The sequence below is a fragment of the Rutilus rutilus genome, assembly GCF_951802725.1.
Source record: "Rutilus rutilus genome assembly, chromosome: 13".
Classification (NCBI taxonomy): Eukaryota; Metazoa; Chordata; class Actinopteri; order Cypriniformes; family Leuciscidae; genus Rutilus; species Rutilus rutilus.
The window spans coordinates 26443360-26463367 of record NC_140218.1 but is presented as its reverse complement, the minus strand read 5'-3'; the positions used below and the strand labels follow the sequence as shown (position 1 = coordinate 26463367).

General features: G+C 38.5%; 1 protein-coding gene across 2 annotated transcripts in view; it reads left to right on the top strand.

Annotated features, from left to right (window-relative positions):
- The window catches only part of lama5 (laminin, alpha 5), a 76379-nt gene that overhangs the window by 25429 nt on the left and 30942 nt on the right, over positions 1-20008 (top strand). Inside the window, exons 3-23 of one of the 2 annotated variants that reach the window (XM_084427328.1) lie at positions 1904-2021; positions 4528-4646; positions 4786-4956; positions 5066-5163; positions 8917-9032; positions 11976-12094; positions 12305-12395; positions 12597-12731; positions 12856-12900; positions 13003-13143; positions 13729-13866; positions 14796-14930; positions 15034-15168; positions 15252-15389; positions 15483-15535; positions 16243-16342; positions 16555-16607; positions 16694-16799; positions 16880-16973; positions 17054-17210; positions 19002-19131. In XM_084427328.1, the coding sequence (XP_084283454.1) occupies positions 1904-2021; positions 4528-4646; positions 4786-4956; positions 5066-5163; positions 8917-9032; positions 11976-12094; positions 12305-12395; positions 12597-12731; positions 12856-12900; positions 13003-13143; positions 13729-13866; positions 14796-14930; positions 15034-15168; positions 15252-15389; positions 15483-15535; positions 16243-16342; positions 16555-16607; positions 16694-16799; positions 16880-16973; positions 17054-17210; positions 19002-19131 (2392 nt within the window). Of the gene's footprint in view, positions 1-1903; positions 2022-4527; positions 4647-4785; positions 4957-5065; positions 5164-8916; positions 9033-11975; positions 12095-12304; positions 12396-12596; positions 12732-12855; positions 12901-13002; positions 13144-13728; positions 13867-14795; positions 14931-15033; positions 15169-15251; positions 15390-15482; positions 15536-16242; positions 16343-16554; positions 16608-16693; positions 16800-16879; positions 16974-17053; positions 17211-18548; positions 18688-19001; positions 19132-20008 lie in introns of both variants that reach the window. The other variant, XM_084427327.1, reaches the window with a different exon arrangement.

Genomic DNA, 20008 nt, shown 5'->3' with positions numbered 1-20008 from the left:
ACCCGTGACCAGCGGGCCGTCTGGCAGATGGAAGAAAGAGCATCTGATCCCCATTTCAAAGAGCCCACCTTTCCACCTCGCTAGTCCCGTCAGATATTTCCACAGATGTGTTTTTGTTCTGTGTATCTGTGAGGAGGCTTGCGTTGACAAAAGCTCCTGATGTGGCTGAAGTGCTTCTTTGTAGCAGTGGGGCTTTTGGGTTGCGTTGCATTGCATTGAGGGGTTATTGAAGTTAGTATAGATGGTGGGGGATGGTTTTGTGTGTGTGTGTGTGTGTGTGTGTGTGTGTGTGTGTGTGTGTGTGTGTGTGTGTGTGTGTGTGTGTGTGTGTTGAAGGGGATACTGTGTTGTCAGAGCTGAGGGGCTTAGAGAGGAAGTAGATGGATGTTTAAGCATTAAGCCTTTGGCTTTCCTAAGGAAGACACTTTTCCAGTAAGATTAAATGAAGAATGTTTTCCAGTAAGATTAAATGAAGAATGTCTGATATTTATAATAGGATGCCTCATTATGAATTATTGTTATTGTTTAATATTTATTAAACTTATACAGAACAGCTGTTGCCATGAGATTGTGCCATGGTGTTTTGAGAGTGGTAGAGATAGCATAAAGAACACAAATGAATGTCAGGTGGTTATCACATAAGACTAAAATGGGCCAAGGAGATTAGAGCTGATCAGCTGAGTTTTGGCTTTCATCAGAAATGTTATCTCCCTGTAAACAAATTTGAAAGAAATATTTTATCTTAATTCCATGATCCATGATTTTCCATGATTCCATGTTCTTTAGGCAAGAATGATAAAGTTAAAGTATAAATCTATTATGTATCTGGTAATGCACTCAGAAATTACACCTCTTTTATCATTCCTGAATTAAAATGTATTTTTAAATACTTGATTTGACATGATTTTTAGTTTTAGTATTGTTATATTACTGATTTTTTTTTTTTTTTAAACACCAGTAATCTGACAAATGTAAATCAGTGTGTCGAAGTCGAAATGTAAGCACAAAATAATTTTGTCGTTATGTGACATAACCATTAAACAGGAAAATATTTTACAGACTGTGACTAAATGCCCAGATCTGTAGGCCTATGTAAAAAAATTTTTTTTTAATATTATATAATTATATACAGTATATTATATAACTATAAAATATATATTATTCTTTAACTAATTTTTTTATGTTATTCAATATTAAACTAGGCTGTATTTTTAAAAATGGAGTTGAAATGCCAAATGCCAAATTGATTATACTTACAAATGTAGTATTTGTATATACTTACAAACAGTATTAATCTCCACATTAACTTAGCATGACATCATTTAAAAGTCATGATGTCATTCCTTCCTCCTTTCTTTCTCTCTGGGGCAGAAACACTGTATGTTGATTGAGTCATGCTAATGAAGTGAGTTCAGGGAAAACAGTCCAATTATGTCCATGTCTTTGATTAAGTCACTGTGGGAGAACATCTGTGAACCTCAAAGACTTTATCAATCTGTCAGTCATATAAAAGAAAGAGACAGGATTTATATTGATATGTGATGACTTTATGTGAAAAGGAAGTTTAAGGTGGTGATGTCATCGCCTTGATTAAAGTATAGAAAGACATTAAAGTACAGCTTCCGTCTTCAGCTACATTGGATGCATGTATAACCAAGGTTAAACTAAAGTATTGTACAGTGTTAGGGTCGGTTCATTGTGTCTAAGTTTATTGTCACCAATTTGTTTGATTTTTGGCCATTGCTGATACTGATAGATTTATATCTGCATTACTGAATATCAGCCATCAGCCATCTTGGCTGATGGCTGATATTCAGTAATGCAGATATAAATTATAGAGTTTATGCAAATAAGACAATATTCATATTGTGAACTTATATTGAATTCTTTTCATTCTTCACAGCTTTTCCATGTTGCATACGTGCTCATCAAGTTTGCCAACTCGCCCCGGCCGGACCTGTGGGTTCTGGAGCGCTCCATTGACTTTGGGAAAACATACCAGCCATGGAAGTTCTTCGCCTGTGAGTAACCGAAATGAGCTTTTTATCACTGTTCTTGGGCCCTATCTTACACCCGGTGCAATGCAGGTGTTTTTTGCTCGTTTCAGTCCGACGCAGTTATCTTTTTCATGTCCTGCGCCACGTTGTTTAAATAGCAAATGCATTTGCTCCCATTTGTGTGCATTGGTAGCACGTTGCTATTTTGAGGCAACAGAAATAGACTGCGCCATTGACCAACTGAAACCTGGTCGCAATTTTTTTTTTGTTATTTAAAGAGCGCGTTACTAATGTGCGCCTATAGGCGAGTCCACAACGCGCGTACACTCTGCTTATTAAACACACAGGGACGCACAGCAGCACACAAACATGCCAAATATTTAAAATAAAAGAATTACAATGTAAAATATTATTATTGTGTACATAAAGATATGGTGGAAACCGGCTTGTCCCGTAGATGGTCTGCAAGCGCACTTTTACCTCGCGCACAAGCAGATCCGTTTGCACTCTGGAAAAGCGTTCGGTTGTGGCCTTCAGTGATTGAAAAGAATGTATTATAGGAATGAAAGTGTGGGTTAAGTGAGAAAGGTCAGGTTTTGGACAGTTCTTTCTGTTCTCTGGATTTAGGGTTTGCAAACATATTGTGTTGGTTTGTTTGTCACTGAAGGCCATCAGTAGTGTAGGTGTACAATCCTGGCAACAATAACTACACCCCTTTGCTGGCATTTGGAGGTTTGACATTATCAGCATAATGAAATGTAATTTTCAGTTGTTTTGCTAAACTCACTGTCCATCAACCCACAATTGCCTCCATGACTCCGTACAAAACAAAGACGCTAGAGAAAGATGGAGAGAACATTTTGTGACAGATTGCTGTGTGACGTATACTTTATAAGTATCTTATTTCATAGATACTCTAATATTCAGTCTAGAGTCAGCCTTGCATTCAGAAGAACAAGAGCTTGATAATAATTGTTTATTTTGTTAGGGAAAAATGGCCACAAAACTTAAGATGATGTTCTATATTATGAGTAATATCCAGATTGAAATATAATATTGGTGTAACAAAGAAACATTAAGCTATGGACTTACCTGCTAATACTAGTTGGAAAACACTCATTTTACCTGGTCAAAAACAGCTCTGTTTTCAGCACGCCGTTTAAGTGCATGTGTCTTTAAATGATAATGAGCTTTGCTCACCCCGCCCCTCTGTTCTGTGTGTACTGCATACACAGTTTTAATAACACAATAACCATAACGCGTTGTTCATTATAAACGTGGGATTATGAATTATATTGAGAACGTCGTACATAGAAAACATGCCGTAATGTACCCTAAGTGTTAACAGCCGCATTCATCGTGAAGCGTGCAGCAAGCGATTTGCAAAGATTAATATAAAGATTAATATAAAGGTTAATAAAACGTTACACTCACTTCTTCTTCTGGAGGTGCAGCAGGAACACGAATAGTTGGTACCGATCCTTTTTTCAGGAGCAGCTTCTTAGCAAAACCAGCTTTATAACGTTACTGACCCTCGTTTGTAAAGCAGTCTGGTGAAATGATTCGCGCAAACATGAAAGCATTGACGTTGATCGTGGGGAATATTCCCTTCGAAAACAAAACTCAGCCACTGTGTCTTCAGCGGATCGGATTTAGGAACATAAAAATGACTGCTGTGCACCCAAGCACCCAAGAACTTCCTTATTACACCCAAGAACAGAACACCACAATCGCTTAGACGCCATTCTGCTCATAGACAGTGCTCCAGCGTATCAACAATGACCGCGCCGGTCTGCGCGGACTGTGATTGACAATCGTGGGAGGGGCGTCGATTTTCTGACGTCACAAAATTTAATGGCTTGATTTGAGATGGGGGAAAACATATAAGGAGATAAAAAAAAAAAAAAACATCTGGATGGATTTTTATCATTTTATGATGGTTGTGTACAGGCACTGCCAACACACATTTCAGTACAATCAACTTGTAAAAGCGCATGTACCATTAAATGACCCCTTTAAAACACTTGTCTTTTCTCTCACTGTGACATTCCTAAATGGAATTAGTTAAAGATACTAATAATCTTAATAAAACTTAATATTAATAATAAAATTAAAGATATCAAGAATCAAACCAAAGTCAACTAATAATCAAAGTTCACAAATTTATTTACTATTTCGGCAAGTTGCGATGGTCTGTAGGGCGGTACTTGTTTGGATGGTTGTGGTTTGCTATTGGTCAATCTCATGTGAGTGACAGGTTGTCCCGCCCTCACGCCAGTAAACACATCATCAGAGAAGAAATGAGATGAGCTGCAAGAGGGAGGGGAAGTTTTGATTAACGATTTTGAGGGCACATTTATTTAAAAAAATGATGTGCACGGATAAATCATTTATAATCAATACTGCAATATTCTATGAACAAATCAAGAATTGTCCATTTTGATTTCATGGTGACTTTAAATAGATTGTCCTGACCAGCGTCTAACATTTTCTCAACTGATTTGTACATTTGTCTCTGTTTTTGCTCCAGCCTCTAAGAGAGACTGTATCGAGCGGTTTGGCAAGAGGACGATCGAGCGGATCAACCATGATGACGATATCATCTGCACAACAGAGTACTCACGGATTGTCCCTTTGGAGAATGGAGAGGTACGGACCCAGACAAACTCTGTCTCAACACTGACTCTTGCAGATGCACTTGTATACTTTTAGTACTTTTAGAGACACTTTAAATATCATTGTGAAGTTGGACTTTTGCCATTGTTAAATCACTCTCACACACGTTCAGATTGTGGTGTCACTGGTGAACGGACGACCGGGCGCCATGAACTTCTCCTACTCTCCTGTTCTGAGGGAGTTCACCAAAGCCACCAACATCCGCCTGCGCTTCCTCCGCACCAACACACTGCTGGGTCACCTGATGGGCAAAGCCCTGAGAGACCCCACAGTCACACGAAGAGTAAGATAGATCCCTCTTCATCGTTTTGAATAGACAAAAATGACAAACAAAGCTCCATTACAAAACCATAAATTATTCCAACTATATATTTTCTGCATTTATTCTTCAGTATTACTACAGCATTAAAGACATCAGTATTGGAGGAAGATGCGTGTGTAATGGCCACGCTGAGGCCTGTAACGCTCAAGACCCCAATGACCCGTACAAGTAAGTGACCTTTAAGAATATTTTAATTTGCTTTATTTATAGGATTTAAAAGTCACAAGTCAAAATGATTTCTGTAGGATCATGTGACTGAATACTGGCTGAAAATTCAGCATTGATCACAATAAACAAACTTCAAAATATATGAAAATAGAAAATAGTTATTTTAAGTTGTAATAGTATTTCATAATATTTGATCAAATAAATGCAGCCTTGGTGAGCATAAGAGACTTGAGTCCTGTTTTGCCAACTCTCTTCCTGCCTTATCCATCAATTATCATCAGTTGGCAAATGTTGTTGCTACACTGTTGCAAATATGCAAATTCTTCACTGATTTGTCCATACGCTTCCACAGAGCTGGGGGCCAATTCTTTCTGTGTGCTCGTGTGCCATAGCAGGAGGCTTAAATCATACTTGTTCATAATCTGCTCTTTCCTGTGCCTAGAGGGGGTTAAAATTACCTTTAGTTTCCACCTGCACTGCAGACCACTAGCACAGGCACATACATGCTGCCCTGACGCTTTGCTCTGAGGAGTCTTCACTTGCCTGATTCTAAGCTTTCTGCATATATTTCCACCTCAGAATATTATTTATCCTCAAACCCAATGTTTTAGAAAAGAGTTTTAGAAAACAGCTGCACTCATATCACAAAACAACCAACGCTGGATCTGTTTTTTTGTTTTGTTTAGGATATTCACATCAGGGTTTTTAGCTAGAAAGATCATAGTCAGAGCAGCTCGTCGCGTGTCTCAGGACAGTGAGTGATGGTGGCTGGGGAGGGACATTCTTGAGTTCTGAGGCCCTGCAGGCGTCTGGATTTACTAGCTTGTCAGAAGATCACTCTGTTCTTAGCCTCCCTGCTAATTGACCAATGCCTTGATAGGATCTCAGGTCATTGTAGAAGTTTGTGTTGAATCAATGTATCCAGTGGCTTCATTGGTTTTGCTACTTTAATCATGTTCCAAGATGACGTCGAAAGTTAAAAAGTAATGAAAACCTTTAAGCCAATGTATGTGGTGTATGTGGTCCTTTAGTGTAGAAGACCGTTGGACATAAAGCAGATCATGCTGTTTAACCGACAACAGTTTGTGTAATATTTCAGGAATCTTGAGAGATTTTCCTGGCTCTTTGTATGTCGCAATCGAGACGTATCCGCCGGTCATAGTTTTTGTCCCTGCTGATAAATAGTCTGTTACTCTAGTCACTCATTCCACAGATTCCTGCAGCGTTCAGTGCAAGCACACAGGAATATGAACCACCTGGAAGGTGTCATATATATCAGTTTGAAAAAATAAAAATCCTGTTTGGGGATTATCAAAACCCAGAGGGTTAATACAGATCATAGCAACAAGAAACATATGCTAACATTGCGTTTGGAGCGGAGGGAGAGTTCCATAACCTTCATGGATCTCTGTTAAATCTGCTGTTCTTTGTAATTTCCTCTTTATAGGATTTTTTTTTTTGTGTGTGTTACTGATATTGTAGAGATCTTCTGATAGAAATGCGATATGGATGTAGGAGACCAGATGTTTTCCTCTGAGTCTGTCACACCTGTATATTTCAATATGAACCACACATCTTTTGATCCAAAAAATGCAGCCTTAGTGAGCATAAGAGAATCTTACCGAGCCCAAACTTTTTAATGATAGTGTGTGTATATATATGCAGAAATAGTAGGAGTATTATTAGAGAAAACTTTTCTGAATGAATGAATGCTGACTGAATGAATACAGACAGTTAGTGGAGGGTGTTGATTGACAGAGCTAAATGAGGATAACCCAGAGAATGAGTCAGATACTGAAGGTCACAGGTCAATCGCTAAAGCGTGCTCCATCTATAAGCTTCCCAGATCCACCTGTTTGCCCCACAGGTACCAGGAGTTAAACAGATGTCAGTGTGTGTGCAGTTGATTCATGGGGGAATTTGGGTAGATAGGTAACTTCTTCCATGCTGTAAGCTGAACCCGAAGCGTTAGAGGTTCAGGCATGTGTATTAAAGTCTTAGAGGAGATCTAGAGGGCAGCTGAGGGTTAATAGACTCTGGGTGGGGTTGGTTGGTATGGTTGGCTGTAGCTCATTTGAAGTAAGGCTCTGGAACACTTGCTCTCACTGTGGATGAATGCTAATGAAGGATTAAACTGCTGCTCAAGCTGAACCGTCCAAACAGATTCAGGGAAAGTGTGCGTCCGTCCATATGTATGCACTTGTATTTCACTCAGATGAGTGAAAGTGAAAAGTTTGCTTGTTGAATGTGTTTATGTGGCAGACTGCATGGAATTATCCCCATCAATAGTCATGCAGCATCCCAATTCACCTACTTATATACTATGCCAATCATTTTGTCACAATTCAAATCCTCCACATTCAATTGAATTTAATTTCCTTCCTTTAGAGTGGGCAATATTAGCCGTTAGAGTGCGCACGGATCTGCACTTCGTATTCTAACTGGAAAAAGTAGACCAATCGTGTTTCTTTGGAATACTCATTTCAACATACTACGATTTGGGACACACTAATTCTAATTTCGAATACTATTTACGATGGATATTATGCAAATTGGGACGCAGCATCACTTCCTGTTTATTATTGCTAAAAACAAACATTGTAGAAATTGTATTGCAGGAGTGAACTAAGATTCACGTGATTGACCATGTTAGAAGTTTTTTATAATTGTGTGAATTTTGATGGATGTTACAGTCCATTTAAGGCGTGTTCACAATAAGACGAATGTTAGGTGTGAAAATTCTGTGTGATAAAACTTGAACGAATGTTAATGAGTCTTTTCAGACTGACACGAATATTCGCATACCGTCAATGTGAGGTGTTCGAATCTGTTTTCCATCACACGGTAAAGAAAACTGGCCAACCAATAAGATTTGTGCTTTTGGTCACATGCCCAGAGCCGCTGTTCTTTCGTAATCCACGACTTGGTGGTGCTCACAAACTATTTTGAGGAAGAATCCAGAGCCGGCACTCGGTACTCTCGCATTTGGTGTTGTTTGATAAACGCCATAGCGAATAAAAAAAAGTCTGTATGGCTTTTGAAATCATGTAAATTCTGTTTTACTTCCTTTTTGCAGTGCTTTCATGTGAATTTATACGATTGTTTTTAAATATGACATATGTGTAGTGTGTAGCAGTTCCTTACTGTCCGCTATGTAGCTTTATAATGATACGTGTGGATATGCAGCCACCCGTGAGCAAACCTCTGAGTCTCAGTTAATTCGATCAGCTTTTCAGATGTCGTAGGAAAATTAAGCAAGCGTGAAGAACTTAACCCTTTCAGACTCTCAGGTTTTAAAGGCTCTCTCGCTTTCCCTCTATCTCCCTAATTCACTCTTTTCATGGAAGCTGCAAGGTCAGTGAGAAGTTTAGACACTTGAATTAAAACACTGTAAGCTCTTGTGTGGCTCATTTGATTCCCATAGGCATGAAGTGCTTTAGTATTTGCATATACTGGCCCCTCGAGATTGAGACAGAAAGAGGACAAGAGTGATTCTCATGAGACTAACCTTCAAACATGGCAGTGAGAATTTACTTAAAAAATCATTATATATACAGTACGTTATATAAATAAATATATAGTCTGTAAAATGATTCAGTATTTATTACTTATAATAAGTTTTTATTGCAAAGTAAAAGGACAGGTAAAGTGCCTAATGAAATCAGTTTTTCATGAAAAAACATGTGGATGATAGAACGATGGATGGTTGTAAGGGATAACCTGTGCTTTGTCTTTTATGTCTGTGTACCCCAGGCTTCTGTGTGACTGCCAGCACAACACTTGCGGCTCGTCATGTGATCGCTGTTGCCCCGGCTTCAACCAGTTTCCATGGAAACCAGCCACGACTTACAGTGCCAATGAATGTGAACGTGAGTTCTCCACTCTGCGTCCAGCCAGCCCACAAAACAAAGATTTAGTACCTGCCGGCGCCTCTTTGACACATTGTTCAATAAACATGATTTCTCTCTTTTGAGAGATTTTTCTTCTTTCCTTTCTTAATGGCAGAACAGCATTTCCTTTATTCTTTCCAACAGTGCTCTTCTTTATGTATGAATGGACATGACATCTAAAAGTACGCGTGTGACTTTTTCAGAAGCTTCCAAAACGTAATATCTTCACTTCATTTGTGTCTGGTTTTGTGATCTGTTTCTTTCTTCATCCAGTCAATCACACAACCCTAGTGAAAAATAAATATAATGCATTTTAAATACTTTTATTTTATGCTATGTATTCTACAAATACATTTACAAATTTATGTACTATAACGTTTTAGGTTCCAGAAAAGATGAAGAGGATACCGAATCAAAATCTAAGTTAAATTTATTCAATGAAATGTATCCACTCCAGCACAAACAAAAGCAAGCGTCTACGAAACAGAGTGCGTTGCACAAACAATACCAGACCACTGAATGAACCAAAATGAGGGACTTAAATACACGGTGATAATGAACAGAATACAAACAGGTGTGATCGTTAAATCAATAACCATGGTGACAAACTAGTGGCGGGAAAATGAGAACAAAGGAAACAAGAAACCATAAGCGAACTGAAGGTACGTTTACACGACAACGATGTGCTTAAAACAGAAACGATTTTTCTTCGTACAGATGACAACGTTATCAAAACGATCTCTGTTCACACGGATCTGTGAAAACGACTAATAACGCTGTATTATTTATGCCAGAAAAGTAGTTGGCAATGTCATTTTGTAAAGAAAGACCACACACCTGTATTTCTTTTTCTTCTGGTTAAAAATGGCCCTCTGATACCTCTATAAATGTGAATACATATTAGCCTTTCAGATCTAGAATTTGGCTTTGTTGTGCGAGGATTTTTAAAGGTTTACTTTAAAATCAGCGTAGTCCCTGCTTTAGTAAGACATCAGAGACAGTGTGAATAAGAGCGGCTGGCAGTCTATGTGAACAGCCCCAGCCTTCTGGGAGCTCATACAGACACTAATCCAGTCTGACTTCTCTCACACACTGTAAAAATAGTCCCACAGTGCTTTTAAGAGGATCTCAGTCTCACTCTTTGGGTGTCTATCTGTGTATTAGGAGCTGTTTCAGTCTGGAAAACGTTTCCACTGAGAATGTTGTTGGATATCCGCTGTTTCTCACCTAATCTAATCTATGAGTTCCCAAATATATAACTGCCCTTTTGTGTGGAGAGAGACCTCGGTGAGGTTTATAGCACATCTGTGAGCAGAGCTGGCTTGAGTTAAGCCAGAGAGACTGTCCCATCTGACAGAACTGTTTCATCTCACGCCGGGTCACTGTGTCCTCACCCTGCCGTCAGTGGACTGGACCCTTAACAAAACACAGCCATTCCACACCGCACGTCCTGTCAAAGACTCCACTGTGGGACAGGAAAAACACATTCTGTAGTTTTGAGAGCTATTTAATGCCTGCTGGTGCATATTTAAAAAATGTCCTGACAGTGTGAGATTTTTCTAATTACAGCTGATTCAAGTATTAACAAGTGTCAAGTCAAGTGTTGTTAGTGATGCAATTCTAAGCTGCAACCACAAATTTTAAACCCACTGGGCTGAATAGGAATTTCGTGTCAGATCGAAAGATTTCACCACGATTTTGCATCTGGATCATGTTGGTAAAGTTGGTTGACTTCGCCACGTTGACCAGCTTTGGTTAATTGCTTGGTTTGAAAATTCTGTGTGAGCTTTTTGAGCATCTAACAGGTAAAATATACAGAAAATTGAATAAACACTTCATAGTCTTCACTGCATGAATTATAAATTGATTATAATTCTTTTGTTCTTTGATTAACATTAATGACAGACATCACAGCAGCGAGTTTAATATGCTGCTGTCACTACCGTAGGACCTGACGCACATGATGCTTATCCTTTTTACTCATAACTTTTTATGTTCATTTAAGACTTATTGTGTGTTTTTGTCTTTTCAAGAGCGAAAAAGAACTCAATGCGGCGCTGCTGTGCTGTCTGAAGCAGCTTTTTGTGCGCCTATAGCGGGTGTTTGTTTACAGAGAGCTGCTTCACAGACAGCGCACCAGTACTGATTTTTTTAATTTATATCTTATCGCGCTTGAATGGTTTAATAGCACTTGAATGATTGATAGAAAAAATGGATGCTGCGTTAATTGCGTTAAATATTTTAATGCGTTAAACTGAAGAAAAAAAACGTCGCAAAATGAATGCATTAATTTTTTTACAGCCCTATTATCAAATATGACTCCATTATTTGAATTATGTCACATTGTGTGTAGAATAGATTTGTAATATCATTATATTGTAAAAATAAATACAAATAATTGTCAATTTATTTGACCACAATATGTTAAGGTCTGTAATCCGTCTGGGTTTTTCTTCGAGCATCTCATGACACATCATACAAACACACATAAACAATTGCAATGTTTGCTAGTATTGTGAAATCATAACTAGATTTTGTCATGTGCTACATCTACTTAATCTAATACCAAGCTACCAATTTTTGTAAGGGCACAATTATTAAATGTAATTTTTTTGTCAATACGTTTTAACATGTATTTTACAATCTAAAGATTCCCTGACAGTTTTTTCCAAATTTTCTCCTTGCTGACTTCACTCCTAGCTAATGGCTGTTGTCTTTTCTCTTTCTTTTTCCCTTCTCTGCTGTCATTCGTCTTTGGACAGTCTGAACTCTTCAGGTGGACACTGATGTGTGTGTCTCTGTATGTCCTTCCCTGCTTGTGTATTGTTCTGTCTGCACTGGCAGATGAGTTATTAATCTCAGTGTGTTTCATCTTCAGGCTGACTATATGGTGACGTAAGCGTGTTGTGTGTGTGTTTTCAGCATGTAACTGCCACAGGCACTCATCAGAGTGCTACTATGATCCAAATATCGACCAGCGGAGAACCAGTCTCAGCATGCAGGGAGAATACAGGGGCGGTGGAGTGTGTCTCGAATGCCAGGTGGGCTCAGGTGTACAAACACACAATTATAACGCAAAAGCAGTACAGCGGCATTGGCTGTGGCTCAAAACCTACCTATACATTTATGGCATTTATGGGCAACATAGGTGCATATAACGTTTGTGAGCATCAAATGCATGCTCACTGGGTTTGGAAAGACAGATTTTGATGTTTTTGCAAATACATCCTATGATTTTTATTCTCTCACAGCACCACACAACAGGCATCAACTGTGAGCACTGCATTCCTGGCTACTACAGATCACCTGACCATCCACTGGAGTCCCCACTCGCCTGTTCAAGTGAGTCTTCAATCATATAGTGTTATTTTAGAATTATTTATATAATTATATCTTTAACTTTTATTTTCATATTTTCAGTTTTCATTTGAAGAGATTTTAACTTGCACTGTGATAACAACACTGGCCATACAAGCATTTAAATGAAAATAAAACTAGAAATAGTTAAAGCATGTTTTTTCACACTCACGTGTGGTTTTGCAGAGTGTCAGTGTGAGTCTGAGTTTACTGACGGCACATGTGAGAACCTGACCGGACGCTGCTACTGTAAACCCAACTACACCGGCGAGAACTGTGACGCATGTGCTGAGGGATACGAACGCTTCCCTGACTGCTACCGTAAGTCTGTGTGTGTGTGTCTTTGAAGCTTTCATGAAGGTTTTAGGAATTATATTTCAACTGAATTCATCCATTGCGGCTAATTTCTAAACAATTATCAAACAATTGTGTTTTCTCTCGTCAGAGGTTTACATCAGTGGAGAGGCCAGACCTGCAGGGGAAATCATCAGTAAGACACTAATTTGATTCAATTTGACTCAAATTTGATTTGATGAAACTCTTATTTACTGATTTTTTTCACCCGTTTTATATTGAATTCTTGTGTCTGCAGACTGTGAGTGCAGTGCTGCTGGCACAGAAGGGAACTCCTGTAGGACAAACCCTCGCACCAATACATGTGTGTGTAAACCTCAATTCACTGGAGAGCACTGCGACACCTGTGCTCATGGACACTTCGGCCTCAACTGCCAACGTAAGGACACACACACTCTGCCCCTTTAATATGTTAATGCCACTGCCGTGTGGTGACACCACATGATTATAAGTATTTAAAAAAAATAAAGTTAAGTAAACAGGTGCATATGAGGTATAGTTCATTAACAAACATAATAGACAGCTGAACAGTTCATGTCAATTGAAATGTTTAATATATTGAAGTATATGAATCTAACTATATCTGAATGAACATTAAAATTATTAGATTAAAGCATTTATTAAATGCTATTTAAGAGTCTTATAATTGTCATTAAGTTAAACACAGTGATATTTTAATGTAAGTATATTACTTGTCATTTCTCTGTGTATCTGTGTGTATGTCCATTGCTAAGTCCCAGATCAAATCAGCTGTCCCGTTCTGCCCATTTTTGTCTTTTTTGTCTCTGTAAGCTGCGGCAACAGATGACATCTGAGCAAACACATGCAGATTGTCGCACCAATGTTGTCTGTCTGCTAAACCGCTGTTGTTCTTGTGCATAGTTGGAGTGTTTGCGAGCACAATATACCACCCAAAGACAAAGGCAATGCAAACATGCCCATATTCTCGCTCCCTTCCCCCCAGGCTGTCAGTGTTCAGGCCAGGGTTGCCTGGATGGGTCCTGTGACGCAGTGACGGGTCAGTGTGTTTGTCGGAGCGGGTTTCAGGGGTATTCATGCGAGCAGTGTGCGCCCGGCTACTTCAACTACCCACTGTGCCAATGTGAGTCTTGCCAGCTCTAATCTCACTGAACTCCAAAATTCCCCATGAGTACTGCCAAACCATGAACTTCACAATGCAGCCATAAAGAAACTGTTTCCTGTGCATTGTTTTACTGCTTAGAAGTCTGTATAAGATCCATTTAAATGTTTACCCTATTTGCTTGCTTAACACACATTCTTGGTCTTATTGTGCATGATTCATCAGTGCACATTTTAAAATGTAAAATAACTTTCTCCACCTTTACTTTTTGGCTGATATTACTAATTTAATAGACTGAGTGCTGAAATAACATTCCAAAAGCAATGGGAATTTTGTTCTTGTCTATGTTTGCACATTCACAGACTGTGAGTTTGTTTGTCTGTGTATTAGTGGTGGAGATTTTTTTAGTGACTCTTTCTGCAGTTTAAATCATTATTCCAGTAGGTGGTGATGAGCGACTGCCTTTATGAATCTGTCATTTGAATCTTTCACTCAACCGATTATTTCGACAAACTGATTCATTCTGGAACTAAACAAGTGACTGTCTTGATAAGGAAGTCATTGAATCATTCACTCAACCAGACTGATTTGTTCAAAACCGTTTATTCACTTAGGTACGAAACAAGTGTGTCTTTATGAATAACTGAATCTTTTACTCAACTGATTTGTTTAAAAACACTGAATCATTCAGGCAAAATTTTGTCTACAATGTAAGTTAATCGGTCTAGACTATTAACTCAGTTGTAACTCACACAAACTCACACTCAGTTCTTGCTACATTATTGTATAGAATGTCTACTCATGATCCAGTCAATTAAATTCAAGTCACTTTTCACTCTGATATGTCACATTGCAGAAGTTAAATGGATTGCCAATGCATTTCATGTTGACTTTGAAACTATTAACATTCAAGTTTTAATTTCTTTCTCTCTCTCTCTGTCTGTCTGTAGATTGTGGTTGCAGTGTTGTGGGCTCTATGCCTGAGATGTGTGACGTGGCCGGTCAGTGTTTGTGCAGGCCGGAGTTCACTGGTCCTCGCTGTGAGCAGTGTCGCTCAGGGTTCCACTCATATCCAAACTGCCAGGGTGAGACACACACACAGTGAATATCCATTAAGAAAGTCTCAGTCTGATTTACGCAAATACACTGTCCGTCTCTATTATCTCAACTTTTTATCCTGTTTCTCAGTGTGCACTTGTGACCCTCAAACATCTTTGGACTCCAGCTGTAGTGTGTCTGGTCAGTGTAACTGCAGACCCAACTACAGTGGCCCCAAATGTGACCAGTGTGCACCCGGATACTACTCTTATCCCAGCTGCACACGTAAGTCACATGACTCTTATCACGGTGGAAACATTACCAAGAGAAGGATTGTCTGCTGTAACGGGTGATTTTCTCTGTTTCAGCATGTCGTTGCTCAGTGGAGGGCTCTCGCTTCAGTTCCTGTGATCCAGTGTCTGGTCAGTGTGTGTGTCTGCCAAACATTGAGGGTCAGAGGTGTGATAGCTGCATGCCTGGGTCATATGGCTTCCCCCTCTGCCAAGGTGATCTTGCATAGACGTTTGCTCAAACAAAATCCTGTTTATAAATTCATTTACAGTAGTTCTGATGGTTATCTTTCTCTTTTTATGCTGTAGTTGGGACGTGTAACCCAGCAGGCTCTGTTCATAATGATATCCTGCCCACTGTGGTGAGCTTTATTGATTTTTTTTTTAATAATAAGTATAGCTACATTCAGAATGGAGTACTATGATACTGCATATATGTATACTGCATGATATTTTAAATATCATGTATATGTAATAAAATAGTATGTGAAGTATGCAGCAACATTTCAGTAGTTGTATGGCACATTGTTGTCACCAAGGTGGTGTCCCATTCGTGGTATAAAAATAAATAAAAAAATTCATACTTTATTCAGCTAGGATGCATTAAATTGTTAAAAATGTATAATGTTAAGATGATTTTTACATAAGATCTTTTTAAAATAAATGCTGTTCTTTTAAACTTTCTATTCATCAAATAATCCTGAAAAATGTATCACCGTTTTCACAAAAATATCAAGCTGCACAACTGTTTTCAACATTTATAATAAGCGAATTGAGCAGCAAATCATCATATTAGAATGATTTCTGAAGGATCATGTGACACTGAAGACTGGAGAAATGATGCTGAAAATTCAGCTTTGACATCACAAGAATAAATTGCATTTGTAAATATATTCAAATAGAAAACAGTTATTGTAAATTGTAATAATATTTATGTATTTTTTTTTAAATCATATATTTTACATGATTACTTTTTAATTAATGCTGTAATTGAGTATATTGGACAGTCTTTTACAAACATTTATTCTTAGTCCTGACTCTCAGTGCTTGTTTTTTTTTTATACCTCAGGGCTCCTGCGAGTGTTGGCCGAATGTAGAAGGGGCGGCGTGCGATCGCTGTAAGCCTCTCTTCTGGAATCTTTCTCCCCATACAGACTACGGATGCTCAAGTAAGAGAAAAGTTTGGACACGCAGCACAAAATGCCATTTTGAGTGATTGGGGATTCATGTAAACAATTGACTGCCATTTTGTTAACTTTGGTGACCAATCAGACTCTGGTAATTAGTGTATTATTTGAATCTGTAGCTTGTTAGTTAAACTGTATATACAATAATATAGAAGATATATTTCTGCTAATAAATATTCTGATTGATTTTGCAGCCTGTGACTGTAATACAGTAGGAACAATGAGCGAGGTTGCAGAGTGCACTCAGGTATGGAAATATTTCCAAAATAGCTCCATCATAAAAATGCAATTCCAAGAGAAAAGTTGGCAAACCTCCATCTGTGTGTGTATCAGAGCACCGGCCAGTGTTACTGTAAACCCAATGTGTGCGGTGACACATGTAGGGTGTGCAAGGATGGGTACTTCAACCTTCAGAAGAACAACTACTTTGGGTGCCAAGGTACACAATCAATTCCAAGCAGATGTTATCAATATTTCAATGAAGAGATGGGTTAAACTCTCGTCCCTGTGTGCATGCAGGTTGCCAGTGTGACATCGGAGGCTCCGTTGGGCAGGCATGTAATGAGAGACGGTGTCAATGCAGACCCAATGTGGAGGGACCCAAATGCAACCAGTAAGTGAAAAGCACACACTGTGCACTAATCACTTTTATGTGTTATGTTATGATGTCATCACACTGTTGTGCGTGTTTAGGCCACGGCTGGATCATTACTTCCCAGACCTGCACCATATGAAGTTTGAGGTGGAGGACGGAACAACAATGGATGGACGTCCGGTGAGGTTTGGTTACAATCCTCTGGAGTTTGAAAGCTTCAGCTGGAGGGGGTACGCCCAGATGTCCCTCATACAGGTGAGACACACACACACACACACTTACGAGACTTAATGTTTGTACCTTGAAATCATGTTTTTTATTATCAATGGTAAATATTCATTTAATTTAATTTGTGTTATTATTATGAATCTATAATAATTATAGTATAAATAAAATCTATAATAACTACATTACTGAATGATAAATAATAACAAATTGCTGTAATAATAATAAAAGCTATAATATTAATATCAAAAATTACAATAGCAATAATAATATTCAAATATATTATTATTAAATATTGTGTATTATAGCGATTTGTGTATTCATTTTACTTTTTTTGTAAAGCACTTAATGTCAACATTAAATCAAAATGGACTTTATTTACTTTTTTAGTACATTTGTTAATGTCTTCAAAATGTAATAACTTTCCTCTTTTTGGTGATGTCACCAAGTCCTCTCATTTCAGTCCATTTCAGTTCATTCTCTCCGAACAACATATAGAGACAACTTTTTGGTCAATTTTAATGTGTACAACATCAAGTCTTAGTCTAGATTTTTCTTTCTTTCTTTGAGCCCCTTTCACACAGAGATAATTTTGTAAGCGTCAAACGATCTCAGCTTCGGCGCGGATAGTAAGGAGCTCCCTGGTCTCTGCTTCATTCCAGTTTGCAGACATTTTTTCGTTCTTTCTTTGTTGATGACGAACACAAACATTCTTCTAAGAGCAACAGAGTCGCACGATAACTACGTCATTGCGATGGCACGTGCGTCATCACTACGACACACCCCTTACGGCATTGGTACTGGCTTTTGTTCACACAGGGCGCGTTCCGGGACTGATCCAGACAATTTTACTAGTTCCCCATCCCGGCATCGATCCCGGCATCAATCCCGGGACGTGTTTGCGTTCACACAGAAGGCACTCTAGCAATTTTACGGCAATTTCCCGGGATCAACGCGCTGTGTGAAAGGGGCTTAAGAAGTATATCACATTACAGAAGTAAAATGCTTTTTCGTTTAGACTTTAAAGATACTGTTAAAGTAATGAAATTAAATATAATGTGAATAAATACCAATTATTTTAAATTTAAAATAAGTATAATAAAAATGTTATTGTTGTTATTATTATTTTGTAAAGACGAATGAGATGTTCAGGTTCATGCATGTGTGTAAATTTCAGAATATCACTGTGATGTGTCATTGAAATGTGCTTTGTCTTTGGCTTGGCTGAGGGCTTTGATCAAGGGTTTTGATTGGTGCTGCTTGCGTACATTGGCTGCTGTGTTGGGCTGTAGTGCTGGTTGGTGGTGGCTTTGAGGAACAGCTTTGCAATTGTCTCTCTGTTGTGGGCCGTTCTTTCTCGCTCTCTAGCCTCGGGTTCTGGTTGAGGTGGTGGTTGGCTCTCCAGACCTGTTTCATGTGGTCTTGCACTATGTGAACCGCGGGGGCGTGGACGTGAGGGGGCGGGTCTCTGTGATCGAGGATGGCAGACACTTCCTGTGTGGGAATTGTAAGTCTTTGAGCACCTTTCTGTTTTGATGATCTGCAGTTTCTCCATCTTTCTACTTTCCTCACTTCTTTGCTCTCTGAGCTGGCGACTTCCTGTCCTCCTTGATCCTCTCTTTGCAAACCCTCCTGCTTCTCCCCATATTCAAGACACTCACAGTGCTACCTGCACCTCAGATCTATCACATGATCACCCCCAGCTTGATCAGAAAGCCACAGATCAGGTCTTTAACTCAGGCCTTGTTATGTGCTGTACACCCTCCCCTCCTCTTTCCCTCTCTCTCCCCTTCTCCTTGTCTTCCTTGTCCTCCATCTCAGAATACGGTTAAAATGATGGTGCACGTACGTGAAGCAGACGTGTATCTCACGCGCTTCATCCTCAGATATGTAAACACGCGGTCGGCCGTGTCGAACGGTAAAATCACAGCCTTTCAGAACAGCAGAAGAGGTATGTCTGACGGTTCAATGTCGTAGTTCTGAACTGTCATTGCTTTCTTTATGTTAATTGAGGTTCCGGAAAAGAACTATTTGAACTTTTGACTATATTATTATTATTAATTATTATTAATTATGCTGTTTTACCTATTTTATTCAAGTAACAAGGTTCACCCAAAAATGAATCTGTAATCATTTACTCGTGATGTGACTTTCTTCTATTGATCCCAAAAAAAGAGTTTTAAAAGCATGTCCGAGCTGCTTGTTTCCATACAATGAAAACTCAAAATATCACAAAACGACATTGCAATATTACTATAAAAGTGGTCTATATGAAGCATCATACCAGGTCATCAGTGATGCCACATGTCATTGGTTATTGCACTTTTAAAAATTCATTTTCATTGAAACAACTTGCATAATTTTTGTCTATTAAGCTTATGAAGCTATCTTAATATTTTCAGAAGACTTGTAGAGCTTGAGGCACATGGACTTTTTTTTTATTGACAGGGACTAAATGCTGCTCAATTTTGATCCCTCTCTCTATATATTTGATTCTAGTTAATAGCTAATTTGCAGCATGTGTCTCTAGTTAGGCTTTTACTAAGAACCTAAGAAATCTAAGAACAAACAAACATTCAATATAAATATAAAAAGAAAAAAAGAAAATAACCAGTTGTATAAACCCTAAGTAAACTATTAATGGTCTTAATGCATTAATGTATTTTTTTATTTTTTTATTTTTATTCTGTTTGTCTTATATAGGTAAATTATTTTAAAGCTTTACTCCCTTAAAGGGATAGTTCACTTTGAAATTAATTTTTGATATGTTTTAGCTTACCTCAAGGGCATCCAAGATGTAGGTGTCTTTGTTTCCGCAGTAGTTTCAA